Source organism: Enhydra lutris, unplaced genomic scaffold (assembly GCF_002288905.1).
Source record: "Enhydra lutris kenyoni isolate GAN:26980312 unplaced genomic scaffold, ASM228890v2 scaffoldscaffold3, whole genome shotgun sequence".
NCBI classification, from domain to species: domain Eukaryota; kingdom Metazoa; phylum Chordata; class Mammalia; order Carnivora; family Mustelidae; genus Enhydra; species Enhydra lutris.
The window spans coordinates 3,510,522-3,536,677 of NW_019154087.1; the positions used below are offsets into that span (position 1 = coordinate 3,510,522).

The 26,156-nt window shown below is 35.3% G+C and overlaps 1 protein-coding gene and 1 pseudogene across 2 annotated transcripts in view; both read left to right on the forward strand.

Moving 5' to 3' along the window:
• Positions 1-26,156, forward strand: part of LOC111154238 (sodium channel and clathrin linker 1) — a 191,423-nt gene that overhangs the window by 108,418 nt on the left and 56,849 nt on the right. For both annotated transcript variants that reach the window (XM_022513725.1, XM_022513735.1), the window contains 4 exons: positions 7,314-7,385; positions 15,774-15,848; positions 16,938-17,083; positions 24,139-24,331. In XM_022513725.1, coding sequence (XP_022369433.1) covers positions 7,314-7,385; positions 15,774-15,848; positions 16,938-17,083; positions 24,139-24,331 — 486 coding nt within the window. The remainder of the gene's footprint in view (positions 1-7,313; positions 7,386-15,773; positions 15,849-16,937; positions 17,084-24,138; positions 24,332-26,156) is intronic.
• LOC111153620 lies at positions 21,916-22,601 on the forward strand (annotated as a pseudogene).

Below are 26,156 nucleotides of genomic sequence, written 5' to 3' on the forward strand. Positions count from 1 at the left end.
TTGTATCACATTGATTAATTTGCAGATATTGAACCAACTTTGCAGCCCAGGAATAAATCCCACTTGGTCGTGGTGAATAATCCTTTTAATGTATTGTTGGATCTTATTGGCTAGTATTTTGATAAGAAATTTTGCATCCATGTTCATCAGGGATATTGGTCTGTAATTCTCCTTTCCAATGGGGTCTTTGGTTTGGGGATCAAGGTAATGCTGGCCTCATAAAATGAGTTTGGAAGTTTTCCTTCCATTTCTATTTTTTAGAACAGTTTCACGAGAATAGTTATGAATTCTTCTTTAAATGTTTGGTAGAATTCCCCTTGGAAGCCCTCTGGCCCTGGGGTTTTGTTTGTTTGGAGATTTTTGATGACTGCTTCAATCTCCTTCCTGGTTATAGATCTGTTCAGGTTTTCTGTTTCTTTGTGGTTCAGTTTTGGTAGTTCATACATCTCTAGGAATGCATCTCTTTCTTCCAGATTGTCAAATGTGCCTACATATAGTTGCTCATAATATGTTCTTATAATTGTGTTTCTTTTTTTTTTTTTAAGATTATTTATTTATTTATTTGACAGAGAGGTCACAAGTAGGCAGAGAGGCAGGCAGAGAGAGAGGGGGAAGCACGCTCCCTGCAGAGCAGAGAGCCCGACATGGGCTTTGATCCCAAGACCCTGAGATCATGACCTGAACTGAAGGCAGAGGCTTAACCCACTGAGCCACCCAGGCGCCCATAATTGTATTTCTTTTTTTTTTTTAATTTTTTTTTAAGATTTTATTTATTTATTTGACAGAGATCACAAGTAGGCAGAGAGGTGGTGGGGGTGGGGGGAACGGGGAAGCAGGTTTCCGGTTAAGCAGAGAGCCTGATGGGGGGCTCGATCCCAGAACTCCGGGATCATGACCTGAGCTGAAGGCAGAGGCTTTAACCCACTGAGCCACCCAGGTGCCCCCATAATTGTATTTCTTTGATGTTGGCTGTGATCTTTCCTTTTTCATTCATGATTTTATTTATTTGGGTCATTTCTCTTTTCTTTTTGGTAAGTCTGGCCAGGGGTTTGTCAATCTTATTAATTTTTTTAAAGAAACAGCTCCTAGTTTTGTTGATCTGTTCTACTGTTTCTTTGGTTTCTATTTCATTGATTTCTGCTCTGATCTTTATTATTTCTCTTCTTCTACCAGGTTTAGGTTTCATTTTTTTTTTTTCTCCAGCTCCTTTAGATATAGTTAGGTTGTGTATTTGAGAACTTTCTTGTTTCTTGAGAAAGGTTTGTACTGCTATATACTTTCCTCTCAGGACTGCCTTTTGCAGTGTCCCAAAGATTTTGAACAGTTTTGTTTTCAGTTTTGAATGTTTCCAGGAATTGTTTTAATTCCTCTTTAATTTCCTGGCTGACCCATTCATTCTTAGTAGGATGCTCTTTAGCCTCCATATATTTGAGTTCCAACTTTCCTCTTGTGGTTGAGTTCTAGTTTCAAAGCATTGTGGTCTAAAAATATGCAGGGAATGACCCCGGTCTTTTGGTACCAGCTGAGACCTGATTTGTGACCCACGATGTGATCTATTCTGGAGAATATTCCATGTGCACTAGAGAAGAATGTGTATTCTGTTGTTTTGGGATGGAATGTTCTGAATATATCTGTGATGTCCGTCTGGTCCAGTGTGTCATTTAAAGCCTTTATTTCCTTGTTGATCTTTTGCTTAGATGCTGTCCATTTCAGTAAGGAGGGTGTTAAAGTTCCCTACAATTATTATATTATTGTCTATGTACTTCTTTGATTTTGTTATTAATTGGTTTATATAGTTGGCTGCTCCCATGTTAGGGGCATGGATATTTAAAACCGTTAGGTCTTCTTGTTGGACAGACCCTTTAAGTATGATATAGTGTCCTTCCTCATCTATTATTATAGTCTTTGGCTAAAATCTAATTTATCTGATAGAAGGATTGCCACCCCAACCTTCTTTTGATGTCCATTAGCATGGTAAATTGTTTTCCACCCCCTCACTTTAAATCTGGAGGTGTCTTTGGGTCTAAATTGAGTTTCTTGCAGACAGCATATTGATGGGTCTTGTTTTTTTTATCCATTCTGATTCCTTATGTCTTTTGATTGGAATATTTAGCCTTTACATTCAGGATAAGATATGAATTCAGTGCTATTGTGTTGTCTGTAAAGTGACTGTTACTGTGTTTTGTCTCTGCCTCCTTTCCGATCTGTTACTTTTAGGCTTTCTCTTTGCTTAGAGGACCCCTTTAAGTATTTCCTGTAGGGCTGGTTTGGTCTTCGCAAATTCTTTTAGTTTTTGTTTGTCCTGGAAGCTTTTTATTTCTCATTCTATTTTCAATGACAGCCCAGCTGGATATAAGATTCTTGGCTGCAAATTTTTCTCATTTAGTGCTTTGAATATATCATGCCAGTATATTATATCCTTTCTGCCCTGCCAGGTCTCTGTGGATAGGTCTGCTGCCAGTCTAATATTTCTACCATTTTAGGTTACAGACATCTTGTCCCAAGCTGCTGTCAGGATTTTTTCTTTGTCACTGAAACTTGTAAGTTTTACTATTAGATGATGGGGTGTAGACCTATTTTTATTGATTTTGAGGGGGTTCTCTGTACCTCCTGCATTTTGATGCTTATTTCCTTCCTGGAATTAGGGAAGTTCCTGCTATAGCTTGCTCCAATATCCCTTTTAACCCCCTCTCTCTTTCTTCTTCTGGGATCCCAATTATTTTAATACCGTTTCATCTTGTGGTATCACTTATCTTTCAGATTCTCCCCTCATGATCTAGTAGATGTTTATCTCTCTGTTTCTCAGCTTCTTTATTCTCTATTATTTTGTCTTCTATATCACTAATTCTCTCTTCTGCCTCATTTATCCTAGCAGTAAGAGCCTCCAGTTTTGATTGCACCTCATTAATAGCTTTTTAAATTTCATCTTAGTTAGATTTTAACTTTTATTTCTCCAGAAAGGGATTCTCTGATATCTTCTATGTTTTATTCAAGCCCAGCTAGCATTTTTATAATTGTCATTCTGAACTCTAGTTCTGACATCTAACTAATGTCCATATTGACCAGGTCCCCAGCTGTCGGTACTGCCTCTTGTTCTTTTTTTTTTTTTTTTTTTTTTTAGGTGAGTTTTTCTGCCTTGACATTTTGTCCAGAAAAGAGTAGATGGATGAGAGAACAAAATGCTAAAAGGGTAACAATGACCCCAGAAAAGTATACACTAACCAAATCAAAAGAGACTTGAATCTGGGATGAAAAGAAAGGAAAAAAATATGTAGCTGTGATTAGGATGGTGAATAGAACAGAGCCACACACTTGATTTTCAGTGTATTTTAGTCTGTTAGAAGAAAATGCCTCCCAAAATGTTAAAGAAAGAAAAAAATATATATATATACACCCATATATATATACATATATATGGGTAAACATGATGAAGGGATGAAGTATGACTGTAAAGATGAAAATTAAAAAAATTTTAGGGGCACCTGGGTGGCTCAGTCATTAGGCATCTGCCTCTGGCTCGGGTCATGATCCCAGGATCCTGGGATTGATCCCCGCATCAGTCTCCCTGCTAGTGGGAAGCCTTCTTCTCCCTCTCCCACTTCCCCGGCCTGTGTTCCCTCTCTCACTGTGTCTGTGTCAAATAAATAAATAAAATCTTTATTAAAAATAAAAGAAAAAGAAAATTTAAAAAGGTTTTAAAAAAGGAATAAGATAAGTTGGTTGATAAAAGAGAAAAGAAAAAAAAGGAGAGAATGTGATCAGGCTGGAGACTAGAACAAAACCATATGTTAGATTTAGGGTATATCTGTTAGAAGAAACTGTATCCCAACATTTTAAAGAAAGGAAAGCTTATATGTATACAAAAAAATAAGGTTAAATACAATGAAGGGATAGAATATGACTATAAAAATAAAAATTAAAAATGATTTTTAAATGGTATTGATAAGACAAAATAGGTAAAATAGGTTAAAATAGGAAAGAGGAAACATTCAAAAAAATAGAAAAAGAAAAAAATAACCAAAATTTTAAAAATTTGACTTTGAAAGACTACAGAATCATGGGAGAAAAGCCATGAATTCTATGTGCTGTATTCCCCTAGCACTGGTGTTGTGCTGTTCTCATTGTTCGGTGAACTTGGTCTTGACTGGATGCTCTTGCTGATCTTCTGGAGGAGGGGCCTACTGCAGGGATTCTCAGATGTCTTTGCCTGAGGCAGAATTGTACCACCCTTCCCTGGGGCCAGGCTAAGTACTCTGCTTGGGTTTGCTCTGGTAGTCTTTTTGCCTTAAAGCTTTCTGTACAGCTTTGGAGGATGAGAATTAGGATGGCAGCCTCCCAGTCTCCAGCCCTGGAGGAGCCGAGAGCTCACCCTCCCACCCCCTTCACTGAGCCATCAGAGTAAAGCAGTCAATCAGTCCTGTCTCCCTGGTCTCCAGCTGCACTCTGAGCTCACCCAGCCTTTGACCAAGAGTTTCTATCTCTGGCACACAGCCCCAGTTGGAGTCTCCAAACCCAGCAGATTCCTGCAGTGTGCCCCCACACCACCCCTCTTGGTGAAGGAAGGGGGGTTCTCCCTGGATCTGTCACTTGTGGGGTCCCTGCTCAAAGAGTAGTACCCCAACTGTGCTTCGGATCACACTTTAAGGTAACCCCGAGCTGAGCCATCCCCTCCTTGACTCTGTCTCTGCAGCCGGCTTCCCCACTTGTTACTTAGGAGCTCTGCTGCACTCAGGCATCCCTGGTCTTTCTGTGACCCCACGAGTCCTGAGAGCACGCTGTCCCAGTGAAGGCTCCACACCCCTCAGCCCACCCCACCCCCACTTAGCCTCTAGAGCGACGGACCCTTAGCAGAGCAGACTTCTAAAAGTTCTGATTTTGTGCTCCACTGCTCTATCACTTGCTGGGAGCTGACCCCTCTCCCTGTGGTCTGTCTTCATGTGTTTTGCCTCAGATTCACTTCTCCGCATGTCCTATCTTCCAGAAATTGGTGTCTTTTGTGTTCCTATAACTGCTGCTATTCTTCTCTTTGATCTCCTGTTGAGTTTGTAGGTGTTCAGAATGGTTTGATGACTATCTAGCTGAATTCCTGGGACCAGAGAAATTTAGGTCTCCTACTCCTCTGCCATCTTGCTCCTCCCCTTTACATATATTTTTTAATGTTTTTGTTTGAAAATATTAAGCTATATTGGTGATAATTGCCCCACTTATCATAATTTGACATGTTCTCCATCTATTGAATTGGGGATTACTTATGTCTAATGACTTTAAAAGTATCTTTCTATTAACAAAGTAAAATATGTTCTGGCTATAAAACTAAACAAAATGAGATAATAGGTCGTTTCTTTAAAATACAAAAATAGATTTTTTTTCCAGTCTCTCTCAAACAAGTGAAACTTAATGTGTGAAAATAACATTATTTTATTTTTTTGATTTTCTTTTGATTTTAAATCATCGCTTAAAATTTGTGATCAAAATTACATTCATCCAGTTAGGTAATATTTGCACCATTATTGGCCTTTTCTATGTCTTTCTCATGTTAATTATCTTACTGTTTGGTTTATAAATACTCTTACTATCCATAAATTATCAAAGAAAATAAGGAAAGTGAGGTTAGGGTAAGAGAGGTGACTTTAGTTCCCATACAGACTTCTGAACCCCAGTCACATTGAACTGCCTCTCAGATATGTGTATTTGCTCGCATAATAAGATTTACATTGTGTTTTATCAGATACTAATCTCAAAATATTTTCTTTGACTTTTGCAGCATAGGATTTTAGTGATGATATACTATCAGTTTCAGTAATCCTAAAGTCTTTTTAGTAAGTGTGAATAGTTTAATTCACTGAATTTATCAGCATTACTGTAAAAATATTTCAAAATATATTTACTACTATGGTCATAAACCCTCATGCTAGCTGCATCATTTTTAGATACTAAAAAGAACACTTTTGGTGTGAGAGACAGACATGACTGCATTCATAGGAACTAAAATTTTTATATCCTGAAAACCATGACTTAATTTCTTTGTGCCTTAATCTTACTCATCTATAATGTGGATAATAACTACTTAATCAGAATCTTGGTGAGAATTAATGAGGTAATAACACTTAAATAAGTACTCTAAACAGTTCTTCACACATCAGACTTCAGTAAATGCAAACTGTGGTTATCACTGACCCATAAATAGGATAGATTGATCCATCATATAATTATTCATAGGCAAAGTTTGTACCAAATTAAAATCTAAAATGGAGCTCAGAGGGACCCACAGATATTTGTCATGTCTTCAGAAAAGTAACTCATATTAATTAACCAAATTAAATGTATGTGAATGTAATAAAATATGTCAATGTTATAAAGAAAGCTTACCTCATGTTTTAGAAATAGTATATTTTATAAGCCCCTAGAAAATTTCCAAAAATCTTTAGATCATACGTGTTTACTGATGACATAGCATCAGTATCAGTATTCCTTGTGTCTTTTTAAAAAGTGTGAGTAGTTATTAGAAAAATATATTGTTAGGAACCATCCTGATGAGATGTAAATAATTCTTCAAAATATTCTGTATACATTAATCATACTGTTTCCGAAGTAATTTAAATGTTAATTCAACTAAGTTTCCCTCACAAAGTAATATGTGCAATATAAAAATATTCTTCTGTTTATAAAACAAAAGTGCCTTCAAAGTTATTAGTTATATTTTTAGTGTGTAACTCAGTTTTTCTCTTAAAGTGCTCTATGACAGGAGTTTTCAAAAGGTGGTGTTCAGAGATTCTGCAAGGTCAAATCTAACTTTCATACTTAGGATTTTCTGTTTGCTTTTTTCATACTCATTCTCTCATGAGTATACAGTATTGTTTTACAGAGGCTAACAATATGTAGCAACATAGCAGATTGAACGTAGAAGTAGATATGAGAATCTAGCTGTTTTCTGTTGAACCAGACATTAAGGAAATTTGCAAAAATGTAAAATACCATTCTTCTAAAAAATTTTCAATTTTGGAAAATATACTTATTTTTCATAAAATGTGTTACTTATGTTAACCTGTAATGCCCTCAGTTACTATCTTTAAGGAGATTAGTAAATATTTTGAATTTTTCCCAGTTTTCACTTCTAATATGATAAAATTTAATAGACACTCACTCCCACCACTATCACGGTATTGACTCTTTAATATACCATGTGTTTATTTACTTTTATGACCTAAAAGTTACATATTTATTTCTTATCAAAATAATTATCCTAAATATTTTTATTGGGCATTAATCATTTTTTGAGAACCTAAACAATTTGTAAATGTCTTAATTTACAGGTTGCAAGTGCAAGAAAACTGTATAACATACAGATTTCTCGACTAACAGAAGAACTTTCAGCCCTTCAAATGGTATGTTAGAAGACTATATTGATATTTTCTCCTGAATATTGATTATTTTAAAGGCCAGGATACATTTTAATGAATCTTATAATGGGCATTCTTGTTCATTCAGATGATACTTATTAAGCCAGGAATTAGACTAGATGTTTGGAGAAGAGTAAAAATCAAAATAAACATGTGTTACCTGCAATCTTGGAACTTACGGTCTAGCAGGAAAGATGGATGACATTTACCACATTTTACTACAATTACTTTTTTTGACAAAGAACACACAGAATGCTATTGAAGCACCCATCTGCAACTGCTACCATATGCCAGGTTCATTTGGGAGATGAGGGGGAAAGAAAAAGTATATATGACAGTGGAAAAGAAGAAAGACAAGCTACCCAAAAGAAATGAGTACCGAAGGATAAATAGACAAAGAAGAGAAAAGAAAAGAGTACTTGTATGTCTAGAGGTGAAATTAAATATGTAAATTTAATAACAAGATTTGATGAAATGGAATTTAATAGCTTTGCTTACAGGGGAATAAAAGTACAGGAATTTTCAGAGATTAGGAAGACGTTTTCAACTTCACAAACTCTAATATTTTCTGAATCTCTATATCTATATATATTCTGAATCTCTATATTGCTTTTAATCTTTACAGTAAAACTTAGCAGTGAATTATGTCTTGTAATAAATATGTTACATTATGTTCTCTTTCTTCATAAAAATCTTAACTTCCCAATTAGATTGTAAATACCTCAGAGTAGAAGAGTCTTGTGCCTCCTTTTATTTTCCCCATGGCCTAGCCTAGTCTTTTCACAGCATGTTTTTTAATATTTATTGACTGATATTTAAAGAACTCTGAAAGAAGGAGCATATTTTCCACATTCTACAAACTCTGTAATGAGATGTGATGAGACTTTTGTCTATGTGTATAGATCCTGATCGTAATAGAACAAGAAACAGTGTTATTTTTTGTTTGCTTAATGTCATCTGTTTTAAGGATGGAGGAACATTAACTAAAATTAATGGGATGCTGTGTGGCCAGTTAGTCATGTCTAATTATTTGTTGTTTTTCAGTTTTGCTTCCTCTTCTATCACCTTGCTGTTTTGCTTTTTCTCTTATGTGAACTGATTTAGCTATCAACAGACTCACAGCTTAGAAAAAGAAGATCCTACCCCAATCCAACATCATTTAATGGCTTGTAAACTCTGGAGGGACAAGAACACTATTTCTTTCTCATTTGCCAAAGGAATGTGTGTTGGATAAGATCTGCAGAGATTTTAAGTATAATAACTCTTAATAGCCACAACCAGAGTTATATAAACTCACTTCAAAGCAAAAAATTTTCAGTTTATTATGAAGTATTTCTTACAATTTATAGTAAAACAATTGTAATCCATAGCTAAGATCGATTTTTCTTTTTTTTTTTAAGATTTTATTTACGTATTTGACAGATCACAAGTAGGCAGAGAGAGAGAGAGAGAGAGAGAGAAGCAGGCCTCCCACTGAGTAGAGAGCCTGATGTGGGGCTCGATCCCAAGACTCCGAGATCATAACCTAGGCCGAAGGCAGAGGCTTAACCCACTGAGCCACCCAGGGGGCCCCTAAGATGGATTTTTCTAAAGATACTAAGTATTATCTGATGTCTTATTGATTACATGGGGAAAACTGTACTGATTAATTGAAAAGTGTATTCAACTACTTTAAAAAGCAGATTTTCTCAGGTAACGCAAAAACTCAGACTACGGTTTGAGACATAATAACCTGACATCAGCTTTTGACATATTCTTACGTACCAATTTTACCACCTGAACCATAAAGATGAAGTCAAGGAGAGAAGTTAAGCATACTTTAGCTAACCCAAAACTAAGTTATGCTGATAGGAAGAAGAAAAACTTGTGTTTTAGGTTAGTGTGCAGATTTTTTGATAGATTTAAGAAAAGGCCAGAGCCAGTCTAGTCACATATCTCCCTTGGAAAGCAGCACAGCTTTTACTTTCTCCTACAGGGTACAATTTCTTCTAAGAATACTCAAGGTTTTAATTCTGCCAACTAACAGAGATTGCTGTTAATCTACAGCAAATGAGTAAGAAGATTAGTTATTAATTTTATACAAGTTAAATGAAAAGTTCATTATGATCTTTTTTGGATCGGTGAATTTAAAAAAAAATTTTTTTTAATTTTGAATCTCCACATCCGTAGGTATTTAGATATCTTTTTATTATTTTCTAATCCAGTTAAATAGATGCCACAGATTATAATCTATATGATATTGGTTCTTAATATTTTTTATGATTTTCTTTATGGTAGACTATAGGGTATGATTTTGAAAATACTCCATGTGTACTTGAAAAAATATTTAGTATCATTTGATCATATCTTTCCCAAAAGATAAGAATATTGGTGGGGATTAATAGCAAATATCCATGAAAGCTTTTTAATAATAGTAATTTTAAATGTTTGCTTTGGTATTACAGTGAATTTTTAATAGAATTAATGTATGTCTCTGTAAAGGTTTCAAGTTACTGTCTTATTTTAACTTTGTTATATGAGGTTAACCCAATATTCTTTTAGTTGTCATTTATCCATGAAATGGTGGATTGGGTGGAGAGAGATGCATAATGTATTTATCACAAACCTTTCTTTATATATCATTCACCAGTTTCAGAAGTGGGATCCAACCTTGTTATTAATACCTATATTAAAAATCATATGAGAATCATATCAATAGCTGCAGAAAAAGCATTTGACAAAATCTAACCCCCATTCATGACAAAAACTCCCAGTACACTAGAAACAGAGGGGAACTTACTCAACTTAGCAAAGAATATCTACAAAAAGCCTATAGCTCTGAAACCAAAGCTTTCCCAGTAGATCAGGAACAAAGCAATCATATGCCCTCTCACCACTGCTTTTCAGCGTCAAGCTGGAAACATTAGCTAATGCAATTTGACTGAAAAAGAAAATAAAAGTTGTACAGATTGGGAAGGGAGAAATTTGTTTGCAGATGACATGATTGTCTATGTAGAAAACAAACCAAAAAAAGAACCAAAAAAACATGGAACAAAGAAGCAATTTTGGCATACAAGGTTGTAGGATACGGAGTTAATATACAAAAGGAAATTGTTTTCCCATATACCGACAATGAACAAATGGAATTTTAAATTAAAAACACAGTGCCCAACTTTAGTATCAACATGGATGGGACTGGAGGAGATTATGCTGAGTGAAATAAGTCAAGCAGAGAAAGTCAATTATCATATGGTTTCACTTATGTGTGGAGCATAAGGAATAACACAGAGGACTTTGGGAGATGGAGAGGAAAAGTGAGTTGGGGGAAATTGGAGGGGGAGACAAACCATGAGAGACTGTGGACTCTGAGAAACAAACTGAGGGTTTTAGAGGGGTAAGGGTGGGGGTTTGGGTGAGCCTGGGGGTGGGTATTATGGAGGGCTCGTATTGCATGGAGCACTGGGTGTGGTGCATAAACAATTTTGGAACATGGAAAAAAAAATTAAAAAAAAACAGTGCCATTTAACTTAGTACATAAAAAGTTAGTTATATATCTAGCAAAATCTATATGAGGAAAACTCTGATGGAAGGTATCAATGAAGAAGTAAATAAATGAAGAGATAGCCCATGTTCATGGATAGGAAGACTCAAAGTCAAAATGTCAGTTCTTCCCAGTCTGATCTATAGATTGAGTACAATCCCAGTCATATCCTAGCACGTTATTTTCTGGATAGTGACAAACTGACTCTAAAGTTTATCTGGAGGAAAGGGTTAGTATCCAGAATCTATAAAGAACTTATCAAACTCAACACCCAAAAACAAATAATCCAGTTAAGAAAGAGGCAGAAGACACGAATAGATACTTTTCCAAAGAAGACATCCAGATGGCTAACAGACACATGAAAAGACGCTCAGCGTCACTCATTATCAGGGAAATACAAGTCAAAACCATAATGAGATACCACCTCACACCTATCAGAATGGCTAAAATTAATAGCACAAGAAACAGGTGTTGGGGAGGATACAGAGAAAGTAGAACACTCATGCATTGTTGGTGGAAATGCAAACTGGTACAGCTTCTGTGGAAACAGTGTGGAGGTTCCTCAAAACATTAAAAATAGAACGATGTTATGATTCAATAGTTACAGTACTAGGTATTTACCCAAATGATAGAAGAATACAGATTTGAATGGGTATATACACCTCACTGTATATAGCAGCATTATCAACAGTAGCCAAACTACAGAAAGAGCACAAATGTCCATTGACTGATGAATGGATAAAGAAGAGGTGGGGTTGTGTGTGTGTGTGTGTGTGTGTGTGTGTGTGTAAATATATAGGAATGTTACTCAGCCATCAAAAAGAATGAAATCTTGCCATTTGCAACAAAGTGGGTAAAGTTAGAGTGTATTATACTAAGCAAAATAAGTCAGAGAAAGACAAATACCATATGATCTCACTCATATGGGGAATTTAAGAAAGAAATGAATGTATGGGAAGGGGGAGGGAAGAGAGAGAGAGAGAGAGAGAGAGGAAAACAAATCATAGGAGACTCTTAACAATAGAGAATGGGGCACCTAGGTGGCTTAGTTCATTAAGTGTTTGCCTTCAGCTCAGGTCATTATCCCAAGATCCTGAGATTGAGTCCCAGGTCAGGCTCCCTGCTTGGCTCCCAACTCAGCAGGGAGTCTGATTCTCCCTCTGCCTGCCTGCCCCTCCCCCATGAATGCACACATGCACACACACACTCTCTCTCTCTCTCTCCCCCCATCCCTCTCAAATGAATAAAATCTTGAAAAAGAAAAAAAAAATAGAGAACAAACTGAGGGCCAATGGAGGGAGGTGGGTGAAGGATGGGCTAAATGGGTGATGGGTATTAAGGAAGGCGCTTATTATGTTGAGCACTAGGTATTGTATGTAAACGATGAAGCACTGAATTCTACTCTTGAAACCAATATTGCACTGTATGTTACTAATGAGAATTTAAATAAAAATTCAAAAAATAATAATTATTTTTAAATAAATAAATAAAGCTTATCTGGAGGGACAAAAGATCCAAAATAGCCAATACAATATTGAAGAATTAAAAAAAAAAATCAAAAGACTGACACTACCATATTTCAAGAATTACTTTATAGCTATAGTAATCAAGCTAGTAGGATGTTGGTGAAAAAAACAGACAAATAGATCAGTGGAATAAAATACAGAATCTAGAATGGAATAAAATATAGACCCACATAAATGCAGTCAGCTAATCATTGACAAAGATGCAAAGGCAATAATACAATGGTGCAAAGAGAGTCTTTTTAACAAATGGTGCTAGGACAATTAGACAGTCACATGTATAAGAATGAATATGGACATAGACCTTACACCCTCCAACAAAATTAATTCAAAATGGGTCATAGACCTAAATATGAAACAGAAAACTTTAAAATTCCTAAAAGGTAAATAGAAGAAAATCTAGATGATTTTGGGTTTGACGATAAATTTTTGGATACAGCATCTAAGGCATGACCCATGAAACAAGTGATAAGTTGGACTTCATTAAAATGAAAAATTTCTCTGTGAAAGACTCTGTCAAGAGAATGAAAATTCCAACCACAGACTGGGAGAAAATATTTGCAAAAGGCATAGCAGATAAAGAACTATTAACCAAAATATATGAAAATTTTTTAAAATTCAATAATAAGAAAACTCAATTAAAAAGTGAGTACATGTGGGGGCGCCTGGGTGGCTCAGTGGGTTAAGCCTCTGCCTTTGGCTCAGGTCATGATCTCAGGGTCCTGGGATTGAGCCCTGCATCAGACTCTCTGCTCAGCGGGGAGCTTGCTTCCTCCTCTCTCTCTGCCTGCCTCTCTCCCTGCTTGTGATCTCTCTCTCTCTGTCAAATAAATAAATAAAATCTTGTAAAACCTCCTTCTTTCCAAATCCTTCCTCCTTAACATTGATCCTGTCTCCACTACTTCTTCCATCTTTAAAAAAAAAAAAAAAAAAAGTGGGCATATGTGATGAGCACTGGGTGTTATATGCAACTAATGAATCATTGAACCCTACTCAAAAGCTAATGATGCACTATACAGTGGCTAACTGAACATAATAAAAAAAAAAAGTGGACCAAAGATCTTAACAGACACCCCACCAGAGAAGATATACAGGTGGCATATAAGCATATGAAAAGATGCTACACACCATATTTCACCAGGGAAATGCAAACTAAAACAATAATGAGCTGTTACTCATATCACATAGGTACCTGATATACCTATTACCATGGCCAAAATTCAGAATACTGATACCACCAAACTCTGGGAAAGATGTGGATCAACAGGAATTCTCATTCATTGCTGGTGGGAGTGCAAAATGGTATAGCCACTTTTGAAGGCAGTGTGATGGTTTCTTACAAAACTAAATATGGTCCATATTACCATATTACAATATGGTCCAACAATTGCAATCTTCTGTATTTACCCAAAGGAGCTGAAAACTTATATCCACACAAAAACCTAAACATGAGTGTTTATAGCAGCTTTCTTCACAGTTGCCAAAACTTGGAAGCAGCCAAGATGTCCACACAAATGGCAAATAAACTGGTACATCCAGACAATGGGAGTATTATTCAGCACTAAAAAGAAATGAACTATCAAGTCATGAGAAGACATGGAGGAAACGAAAATGCATATTATTAAGTAAAAGAAGCTAGTCTGAAAAGCCTACATATTGTGACTCCAACTGACATTCTGGGAAAGGCAAAAGTATGGAGATAGTAAAAAGATACTATCAGGGGTTTAGGAGGAGAGAGAGATGAATAAGCATAGGTGAAGCACAGAGGATTTTTACAACAGTGAAACTACTCTGTATGTGTGCATTGCCACTGGTGCACAAGCTGCCCTCCCTGTTTTGGGGCTCCACAGTGTTTTGTAACTTCTGTATGATACTGTAATGGTGGATACATGTCATTATAAATTTGTCCAGACCCATATGTACAGCACCAAGAGTGAACTCTAAACTATGGGCTTTGAGTGATAATGTTGTATCAGTGTAGGTTCATCAGTATCAGTAAATGTACCACTACAGTGAGGGATGTTGAAAATGGGGGAGGGCTCTGCATATATGGGGGCAAGAAGTATGGCAGAAATCTATAACTTCTCAATTTGCTGTTAACCTAAAACTGCTCTAAAAATAGTCTATTAATCACACAAGATGAGTTATGAACATAGGAGAAATCCCAAATTTTACACCATAAAACCGCTTTCCATAGATTAGCAATTTACTGTATGAACATATAAGTTTCTGTATGAACTGTATGAACACTAAAGTTTCATTTCTTGTACACTAACAATTCCGCTCTAATGAAAGAAATTTAGATTAATCATCTGATTCGTAACATAGGATTAAGTAACATTAGGTTAATTCATTATAATCAGAGTTCATTTGGGGTCACAATTTAGAAGCTCATTTTAAAATTAAAAAAACTGATATACAGTACTCTGTAAAATAAAGTTATGCTAAAGATAATTGAATATCAGTAGTGTACTGCCAGTAAGGATGTTCATCCAAATCATAATTTACAATTAGTAGAAAATAATCACACCCATTCTCAAAAATAAATAGATAAAAACAAATAGCTATGAGAAACCAGTCATTATAATGGTTATTTTCAGTTTTACTCTCATTTGCAAAATACTAAATTTTATCAACTGATTGATATGCTTGCTTGCTCAGTTTTACTGATTAAAACCTTTTGAGCAGAAATGTTTCATGATCCTGCTAATAAAACTTTTACTGTGTCCATTGGCTTTTTTTTTTTTTTTTTGAGAGAATATGTAAGCTGAGGAGGGGAGGGGCAGAGGGAGAGGGAGAGAGAGGATCTTGATCAGACTCCCCACTGAGCACAGAGCCCAATGCAGGACTTGATCTCACAACCCTGAGATCATGACCTGAGCCAAGATCAAGAGTCAGACGCTTACCAACTAAGCCATTCAGGCTCCGTTTTTTGCCCCCCCAAAAAAGTTTTAGACTTTAAATACCTGTGTGTCTTTTAAGGCCACAGGTTGTCCTCAGGGTGTTTTGTTACTGTCCAGATCTATGTTCCCTTTTAAAATACGTGATAAGTGTATATGAATAAAACTAATATGAGAAAAGGTTCTTACTTTTTTTTCTCTCTGGAATCCTTCAACCTATGTCACCAATTTAGAATGTTTAGTTAGAACTCCTGAGATAGGTAGCTCTTTGAAGATAGAGGTTTTTTTGTTTTTGTTTAATAATCAATATGGTCCTGCTGTATTGATAGGGTAAGTGTGGTATTCTTGTAATGAGCAAATCATTTTATTCATCTATTTTTTCTTAAGATTTTACAAACATATTTATTTACAATATGAATTGAATTTATAGGAATGTGGTGAAAAACAAAGCCAAATTGAACAAGCCATTAGGGAGAAAAAAGCCGTGGAAGAAGAACTAGAAAAGGTAAAACAGAAAAAATACCTACCTACAACTCAGCTGCAAATGCTCACTATTACTCTCCACTTTCATCACACTATTTAGTAGCAACCCCTACATTGTAAGGGAGTGTTTTTATTTGAAATATATTCACAGTCAGCACTTAAATACTAGTATTGCCTGAGTACATTTCTTTGTAAGAATAGCCACAGTATTTGCACTTTTTACTTAAATGTATAAGTTTTATGAAGTAGCTATATTCCTTGTTTAAACTTCATCCCAATAGTAAATTTTACTTGGTCTCCCTTCTGTTTTTAAATTTAATGCCAACTTTTATTGGGTTTAAGCTATCCAAAAAAACAAGTATATATAACCAGAAAATTATAACATTACTCTGATTTTAACCCTTTAAAAGTGTAGATTTTCATTTCTTAAGTAGGAAAATATCCCAATATTTGAGAAAAAATAATGTGAAAATTCTATGGTTTAAAATTGTATTTCTTACTTAAATACCTTTTTTATCATCAGTAAATATCCCACTCTTTTAAAATGCCTTGGGAAAAAAGGGAAACGAAACTTGTTGCAGCATATATTGTGTTTTAAGTGCTGCATTAGGAACTTTCGTAGAAGTTAAGTAACTTACCCATGCTAACAAATAGTGAATGGTAGAGTCAGAATTTAATTTCAAAGAAGAACTACATAATATAAAAAGCATGTGACATATCTGTATTACTGGCATAAAAAGATCATGACATCAGATAGTAAAAGAGTCACTTACAAAGCAGCACACAGCAAAAATATATATGTCATGTTCTGGGTAGGACCCTTAGGGTCACCAGTCTCCTGTGATGCTGATTCCTTCCGAGTTATTATCTGTTATGGAATAGGGATAGATCCTATTTAGATTGCTACCTACTATACATCATGGTTGTGATGAAGTTTTAAAATCACATGACATAGAAAGGAACAGGCTTATTTGAGGAAATATAAAACAAGACTAAAGACAACAGGTAAAGAAAAGACACAGTTCCCTAATTCTCCTACATTCCCAGACAAGTGTGCTAAAGTCAAAGCACTGTGTCCTGTGTAAGGTAATATAAATATAATCTTTTGCAGATTTACCATGAAGGCAGAGTAAATGAAAGTGATTACAGAAAACTAGAAGAAATGCACCAAAGATGCCTGCTTGCAGAGCGTTCAAAAGATGATCTTCAACTAAAACTTAAGACAGCAGAAAATAAAATAAAACAACTTGAAATAAAGTAAGTTATTCTTTTCGATTTTCTGTTAACATTTTCAGAATTCATACACTTTGACAGATTCTTTACTTTTTTAAAATAGAACTTACATATATGTTGAAAAAAGAAACTTTTCAGCACCAAATAGAAATTTTTAAGCTTATTTTTTTAAGATTTTATTTATTTATTTTACAGAGAGAGAGAGTACAAACGGGGAGCAACAGGCAGAGGGAGAAGGATAATCAGGCCCCCAGCTGAGCAAGGAGCCCTATGCGGGGCTTGATCCCAGGACCATCATGATCTGAGCCGAAGGCAGATGCTTTAAGCTTCTTTCTGAAAACTGATTTCCTCAGGAAGAAAAGATTTAACAGTATTATGCCATTTTATTTTAAATTTCTCCTTTTTGGCAGTTAATTAGAATGCTCATAAGATTGGGTATTTTTCATACTAACTATGCAGCTTTTATAGTAGCTTCCTTATAATTGTTTTTATACTCAGTTTATACTTACATTTCTTTTGTTACTGAATATCCAAAATAATCCATCATGTTTGTTTATTACATTGCTTATTAAAATGGTAAATTTGTAGTCTGGCCTATCCCTTCTGAATATTTTTCTACCTTTCTCCCCCAGAGTGTTACTTAATACAGTAAAACTTAATTTGAATTGCATGAAATCTCAGTCTATTACAGAATATGTTTAATATATATTTTAAAAATAAAGAGGAATAGTGTCAGCAATACAGTGGAATGATTTGGAGGTACCCGGCCCATGTCCCTCCACAGAAAAATATATGAAAGGCATCCCTGGACAGAAGTGCCTTTATGAGAGCTTTGGGATCCAGGTAGGAGGTTAAAAAACACTGTTGGAGCCCCAAAACAGGGAGGGAAGCTTGTGCACCAGTGGCAGTGCACATTGTGGTCCTATCTATGGACCAAAGCAGCCCCATCTCCCTGTGGTCCTGGCTCTGGCCCTACTTACCATAGTCCTACACCTGGCCCCCTCTACTAAGGGACTCAGCAGAAGCCATTCCTGTGGGTACTTCTGATAACAGGTCTGCCAACCTCAGAGCTGACTCTTGTCCCTCCAACCCAACTCTAGTTCCACTGTCCTGTGGTCTGGAGGGAGTACTGATTGTTCCCCAGCAGAGGTCACATCTGACAGCAGACTTAGCAAAAACCACAAGATATGGATCCAGCAGAAGCCACACTTGTAGATGCTTCTGGTTACACACCCACTGACCTCAGACCTGACTACAATCCCTGAGTCAGTCTTGTGACCCAGCTTCAGTCCCACTCTACCACAGTCCAGAAGCAGTCCTACCCACCCACGGACCAGCACAGTGACATGAAAGGAGCACCCTTAGGAACCCCCATGAGACACAACACCTGACTATATTCCTGAGTACATGCTTGCCAACTATGAACCTGGCAATAGCCACATGACATGGTTTCAGCCTTGCTCAACCACAATCCCAGAAGATGCACCATCAGTTGTAGGACTTCGTGGGAGAAAGTCTGTGTGCCAAAATCAGTCTGTAAAGACTGGAAGAGGAATCTGCTTCTTTAAATACACAGATACCAAGAAAAGAATCTGGCAAACATGTTAACACCAAAGGAAACTAATAAAGCTCTACTAATTGACCCAAAAGAAATGGAGTTCCACGAACTGCTTGACAAAAATTTTAAATGTTGTCTTAAAGAAACTCAGTGGACTATGAGAGAAGACATTTGACTGAATGAAATCAGAAAAATGATACATGAACAAAATGAGAAGTTTAACAAAGAAATAGAAACCATTAGATCAGATGATAGGCCACAAAACAAGTTTTAGAAAATTTAAGAAGATTGGGGGCGCCTGGGTGGCTCAGTGGGTTAGGCCGCTGCCTTCGGCTCAGGTCATGATCCCAGGTCCTGGGTTCAAGCCCCACATCGGGCTTTCTGCTCAGCAGGGAGCCTGCTTCCTCCTCTCTCTCTGCCTGCCTCTCTGCCTACTTGTGATTTCTCTCTGTCAAATAAATAAATAAAATCTTTAAAAAAAAAAAAGAGAAAATTTAAGAAGATTGAAATTATATCAAGTATCTTTTCCAGCACAATGGTATGAAACTACAAATCAATAATGGGAGGAAAATTGAAAAATTAACATGCTCTTGAATGATCAATGATCAAAAAAGAAATCAAAGGAAATAAAAAATACCCTGACACAAATGAAAATGGAAGCATAATATACCAAAACTTATGGGATGCAACAAAATCACTTCTCAGAGGGAAGTTTATAGCAAAGTTTATAACAATAAATATATATTAAGAAATCTATCAAATAAACAACCTAACCTTACACCTTAAGAACTAGAAAAAAAAAAAAGAAAAATAAGCCCAAAAGGAAGGAAGTAGCAGAGCTAAGAGTAGAAATAGAGAATTTTTACAATAGGAAAGATCAACAAAACTGAGACTTAATTTTTTTAAAAAAGATAAAATTGACAGTCTTTTAACTAGACTAAGAAAAAAAGAAAACTCAAAATCAGAAGTAAAAGAGGGGAGACATTACAACTAATACCACACAAATACAAGGGACCACAAGAGACTACTGTCAACAATGTCAACATGCCAGCAAATTAGATAAACTTGAAGAAATGGATAAATTCTTAGAAACACATAAATTCCTTCCAAGACTGAATCTGAAAACTAGTAAGGAGACTGAATCAGTAATTAAAAACCTCCTTGGGTTTTGGAAAACCCCAGAACCAGATGGCCTCACTGGTGAATTCTACTAAACATTTAAAGGATACATAAATGAGAGTGCCTTCTCAAACTCTTCCAAAAAATTGAAGAGAGAACATTTCCAAACTCATTTTATGAGGCCAGTATTACTCTGATACCAAAACAAAGACAGTATCAGAAAACAATTTCAGGCTTAATATCCATGATGAACACAGAGGCAAAAATACTCCAAAAAACATACTAGCAAACAAAATTCAATAACACATTAAAAGGATCATATACAATTGTCAAGTGGAATTAATACCTGGGAGGCAAGGATGGTTCAAGATATGCAGATCAGTAAATGGGCTATACCACAGTAAAGAATGAAGGGTAAAACTCATGATCATCTCAATAGACACAGAAAAAGCATTTCACAAAATATAACATCTATTCATAGTAAAAAATTCTCAACAAATTAGAGAAGAAATGTACTTCAACACCCGAAAGGTCATATATAACAAGCCCACAACTAACGTCATACTAAATGGGGAAAAGCTAAAATCTTTTCGTTTAAGGTCAGCAACTAGACCATGGTGCCCACTCTTGCCACTTCTATTTGGTATAGTAACGAAAGTGCTAGTCAGAGCACTTACAAGAAAAAGAAAGAAAATGCATCCAAATTAGAAGCGAAATTGACTCTGTTTACAGACAACATGATCCTATATATTGCAAAAACCCTGAAAACCCCACCAAAAAAGTCATTTGATCTAATACATAAAGTCATTAAAGCTGTAGGAGGCAAAATCAACATACCAAAATCAGTTGCATTTCTATACACTAACAACAAACTATTTGAAAAAGAAGGAACAATCCCATTCACAGTAGTTTCAAAATGAATAAAATACTCAGAATAAATTTAACCAAGGAAGTGAAAAAACTTTACACTGAAAACTAAAAATCATTGGTGAAAGAAATTGGAAGTCACATATAAATGTAAAGATATCATCTTCATGGGTGAAATAATATTGCTAAAATGTCCATACTATCCAAAGCAGTCTTCAGATTTGATAAAATTCCTATCAAATTTCCAATAGCATTTTTAATAAAAATGAAAATCCTAAAGCTCATAATGGGGGCACCTGGCTGTCTTAGTTAAGAATCTGCCTTTGGCTGGGGTCATGATCCTAGGGTCCTGGGATCAAGGAGCCCTGTGTTTGGCTCCCTGCTCAGCAGAAAGCCTGCTTCTCCCTCTCCTGCCACTCCCACTGCTTGTGCTGTCTCTCTTTCTGTCAAATAAATAAATCTTTTTTAAAAAATTCATAATGAACCTCAGAAGACTTTGAATGGACAAAGCAATCTTAGGATGAACAAGCTGAATGCATCACAATTCCTGATTTCAAAATATATTTACAAGTCTGTAGTAATCAAAACAGTATAGTACATGTGTAAAAAGTAGATACATAGATCAGGAGAACAGAATAGAGAGCCCAGTAGTAAATGCATGCATTTATGGTCAGCTGATCTTTGACAGGAGTGCCAAGAACTGGCAATGGGGAAAGGATAGTCTTTTCGATAAATGGTGTTGGGAAAACTGGATGTCCACATGCAGAAGAATGAAATTTAACCCTTATTCACTCCATATACAAAAACCAATTCAAAATGGATTCAAAACTGAAATGTAAATCCTGAAACTGTAAAACTACTAGAAGAAAATGGGGAAAGTTTCTTGACATTGTTCTTGGCAGTGATTTTCGAATCTGACCCTAAAAGTACAAATAACAAAAGCAAAAATAGACAAGTGGAATTTTATCAAACTAAGAAGTTTCTGCATAACAAAGAAAATCAAGAGAATCAAAAGATCACCTACAGCATACGAGAAATATTTGCAAACAATACATCTGATAAGGAGTTAATATCCAAAGTATATAAGGAAGTTGAACAATTCAATAGCAAAACAGATAAATTGCTTTAGAAATAGGAAAAGGACCTGAAGAGATTTTTCTCAGAAGACATGCAAATGGCTAACAGGTTTAACAAAAGGTGCTCATCATCACTGATCATTAGGGAAATGTGAATCAAAATTACACTGAGCTATTACCTTACACCTGTTGGAATGGCTGTTATCAAAAAGACAAAAGATAGACTCCAGGTAAAGATGGCAGAGTAGGGTTAAAGCTTTTGGCTGACTACATTCAGCAAATGTAAACTTACCCAGATTGAATATGCTTTTACTGCTGTAGCTGGAGGAGCCCCTCCAGCTGCAGATAGTGTGATATTAGCAACTGAGACGAAACAAATCCATTCTTTATGATGAGCAAGGTGTACACAAAGTGGAACCAACTACTGAGCGTGTAGGCTTGGTGTATAGTGGCAGGGGCCCAGATTACAGAGTGCTTGTGCACAGAGCTCAGAAACTAGCTCAGTGATACTATCTTGTTTAGCAAGAACCCATTCTAGCAGCTCAGCTGGTATAGGAAGTAGTTTCTGTGATGCAAGAATATACTCATTCAGGTGGTATTCATCCATTCGGAGTTTCTTTACTATTTGTGGTTGGAATGAGGGGCAACTGTATTTATTTCAGTCAGATCCATCTGGAGCTCACTTTGCCTGGAAGGCCTCAGCAATGAGAAAGAACTATGTGAATGGGAAGGCTTTCCTCAAGAAAAATAACAAAGACCTGGAACTTGAAGATTCCATTCATATGGCCATAAAGGAAAGCTTTGAAGAGCAGATGACAGAAGATAACATAGAAGTTGGAACTGCAGTGAAGCCAGATTTAGGAGGCCTACTTCAACTGAAGTTAAGGATTACTAGGCTGTTATTAGTATAATAACAAAGTGATTGGAAAATCCAGAATTTCAGATAATCCCTCTACTTAACCATGTTTGAAGTATGTTTTGTTTTGCAGGCTTTTTGCATACTTATTTCTACATGGTTTAATGGACTGATGTTTTTTAAATGGCATTCATAAATCATAATAAACTGTTAAATTAAAAAAAAAAGAAAAGAAAAAGAAGAAGAAGATAACCAGTGTTGGTGAAGATATGGAGAAAAGGAAACCCTTGTATATTGTTGGTGGGAATGTAAACTGGTATAGCCACTATGGAAAACAATGCATGGAGTTTCGTCAAAGAATTTTAAAAACTACCATATGATCCATTTCTGGGTATATATCCAAAGGAAACAATATCACTGTCTCAAAAAAGATATCTACACTTCTATGTTTGTTGCAGTATTATTTACAGTAGCCAAGATATGGAAACAACCTAAGTGTCCATCAACAGATGAATGGATGTAGAAGGGGGATAGTAAATAGATCTAGTTATCTCCCCTATTCTCTATTTTTTTCTTACAATTTGTTGAAAACCTAGGCTGTTTGTATTCTAGTTTCCTCTTCCCACATGCATATATGTGATGCCATTTATCTTGTTTCTCTGTCCATGTAATTCCTAAAAACTAGTAATCAAATCAAGAGGCTTAGCCTGATCCATTTTACATTTTTTTGTAAGAATTCTTCATAAATGATATATTTTTGGACTTCAGTTTGGAGGCATATAGTGTGTGATTATTTCTGATGTTAGCATCTTTCTGATTTTATCATCCTTTGATGATTGTAGCCTAGATCTATCATTAGGAACTTTATCAGCCAAAGTTGAAATAGGAAAAAAGAGCCAAAGTATTATGGAAATAAAAGACCTTATATATTCCCTCGGACACTTATTGACCAGGGCAATGTTCACAGTATTTGATTAGCTGGATTGAAAAGATGGAAATTTTTAAAGATAGGAATAAAAATTAGTAATATATTGAAGCCATATACATGTTTGAAGTTTGTGTCACCCAGTAATCCATTGTTGAAAAAGTTCAAGAAATATAACCTGTTTAAATTGATAAAACAAAAGGTTTATAGAACTGGAAGTTTATTTTTTAAGAAACATTTTTAAGTCATATAACAGGAAAATATGAAATAGGTCTTATTATAATTTAGTAATACGGACAGCTAATATGTCTTCCTATGGAGTTGATTTAAGTGATAAAAGAATTTTGATCATTACCTACTTCACCTTCCTTACTATTAGTTTCAGTTTATACCCTTGAAGTCTTCGTTACACAGTGATTCTCACAGTTAGCAAAAATTTGAAAAGAAGTTTCACATAGATTTTCTAGGTGAGTGGTAACAGTTTAGTTTATTAGTTGAGATTGCTAAATTGGTTGTATTTGCCTGGGATAATACAATATTGTGAAACTACATAGTGAAAGTCTACAGTGAAGAGAAATGGGTCAGAGCAAAGAATACAAAAGTCTGTACTATAAAACATAACTTCTTGACTTTCATTGCAGATCATTGTTTAAAGGTTCCTTTTGTTCTTTAAATCAGTTCCTCGGAAGAGATATCACGTTGCCAAGAAATGATTCAGAAACTTCAAAACGTATTGCAGTCTGAGAGAGAGAACTGTGGATTTGTCAGTGAACAAAGGCTGAAACTTCAGCAAGAAAATGAACAGTTACAGAAAGAGACTGAAGATTTAAGAAAGATTGCTCTCGAGGCTCAAAAAAAAGCCAAATTAAAGGTATTTTGAAGCCTAGTTAGAGTTAAGTGTGTTCTTGGGAAAGTCAAAATATAAAAAATATTTAGAGAGACCCAGTAAAACATTTTTAAGTCTTTTTTTTTTTTTTGGCCTTTTCATCAGATGGCACTAAATCATAATGCAGAGCATTAACCAGTCTTTTTCGTATTGTAGAATTTGGCAAGCATACTTGAAAATGATTGCTTTCACTATCCATACACACATAGAATTCTTTGCAACCGTGAAATACACTGATATTCTTGCCAAAGCAATTTAAGCAGTGCTAGCAAAACTATAGATTAGATAACTTTATAGACTGCCATCCTCTCTTCTTCTATAATAGCCTCTTAAAAACTGAAGTCTAAAACTAGCTTTATAGAGGGTGCTACATTAGTATCCTCTGAGAACCTCTCATATATGGTCTGAAATTTCCATGCAAGGGGGAAGGCAAGGGACAAAAGTCTCCTTTGGAAAAACATTCTCCTTTATTTTCATTCTCCCCTCCCCTTCCTCATGTTAATGTTTAACTTTACTTTGAAAATAGGAATGATATAACCTGTTTAAGGGAGTTTCAAGAAGCACAGATGTCATTTTGAACATGTTGCTTGCCTTACCCCATTCCATACAACTTTTATAAAAGTTGTCATTAACTCTTTATGATAAAGAACTGTATCTTCCAGTTTCATAGAAAGAATATGAGGTGGCAATATTCATGTTTCACTTTGTTTTTTGTTGCTGTATACTCATAAGAAGTTACATTCCAACCTAATTCATATCAACACATATTTATTGAATGCCTCCTACTGCAAGCATCAAACACTGTAGTTATTTATAAAAGCTTGAACTCTGAAAGAGAGCCTTATACAGAGAAGTTTCTACTTTATGCTTTAGTCTCTGGGGATTCAAGACTTGATATAAAGCTACAGTAATTAAGACAGTGTGCTATCAATATAATAATTGGGTTGAGCAATGGAACAAAACAGAGTCCAGGAACAAACATTTTTCATAATCACCTCATATATAACAAAAGCATCACTGTAGTTCAATATGGAAAGAATTATCTTTATAATAAATGATGCTAGATCAGTTGGGTCCATATTTTAAAAATAAACCTTGACCTCTGTATCATGCCATACATTTAAATTAATTTTGCTGCCTTGTAGACCTAAATGCAACATATAAAACAGTGGAGTTTCAAAGGAGAAAAATCTGCATGATCTTGGGTAAGAAAGAATTTCTTAATGTGAACACAAAAAGCATAACATAAAGATTAATTGGATTTCATTATATTAATATTATTGGGTCATCAAAAGACACCATTAAGTACAATGCTGGGTCTGGTTTGCTAGTTTTGCCTATTAAAAATCACAACCTAAATTGTCCAAAAAAAAAAAAAAAAAAAAAGATACCATTAAGAAAGTGAGAGAAAGTATTTATAATATAGGAAGTATTTGCAATACATAAAATATAGATAATACATGTATCACATACATTTATACTATAATAATATATAGATGCATGTTTATATATATAATACAAACAAAAAAGGACTATATCTAGAATATAAAAGCTGTTACTAATTAATAATGATAAAACAGCAATTAATAAGGAAAAACAGGTACCTTATTTCCAAAAATATTTCAGCAAAAAACTGAAATATGCACTTCACAAAAGAGAATATATGAAAAAACGTTCAACTGCATTATTTATCAACAAAATATAATTAAAATTACAATGAGGTTCCATAGCATACTTACCAGAATGGCTAAAATTTTTAAAAAAACTAAGAGCATCAAGTGTGACAAAGATATAAAGCAACTGGAACTTC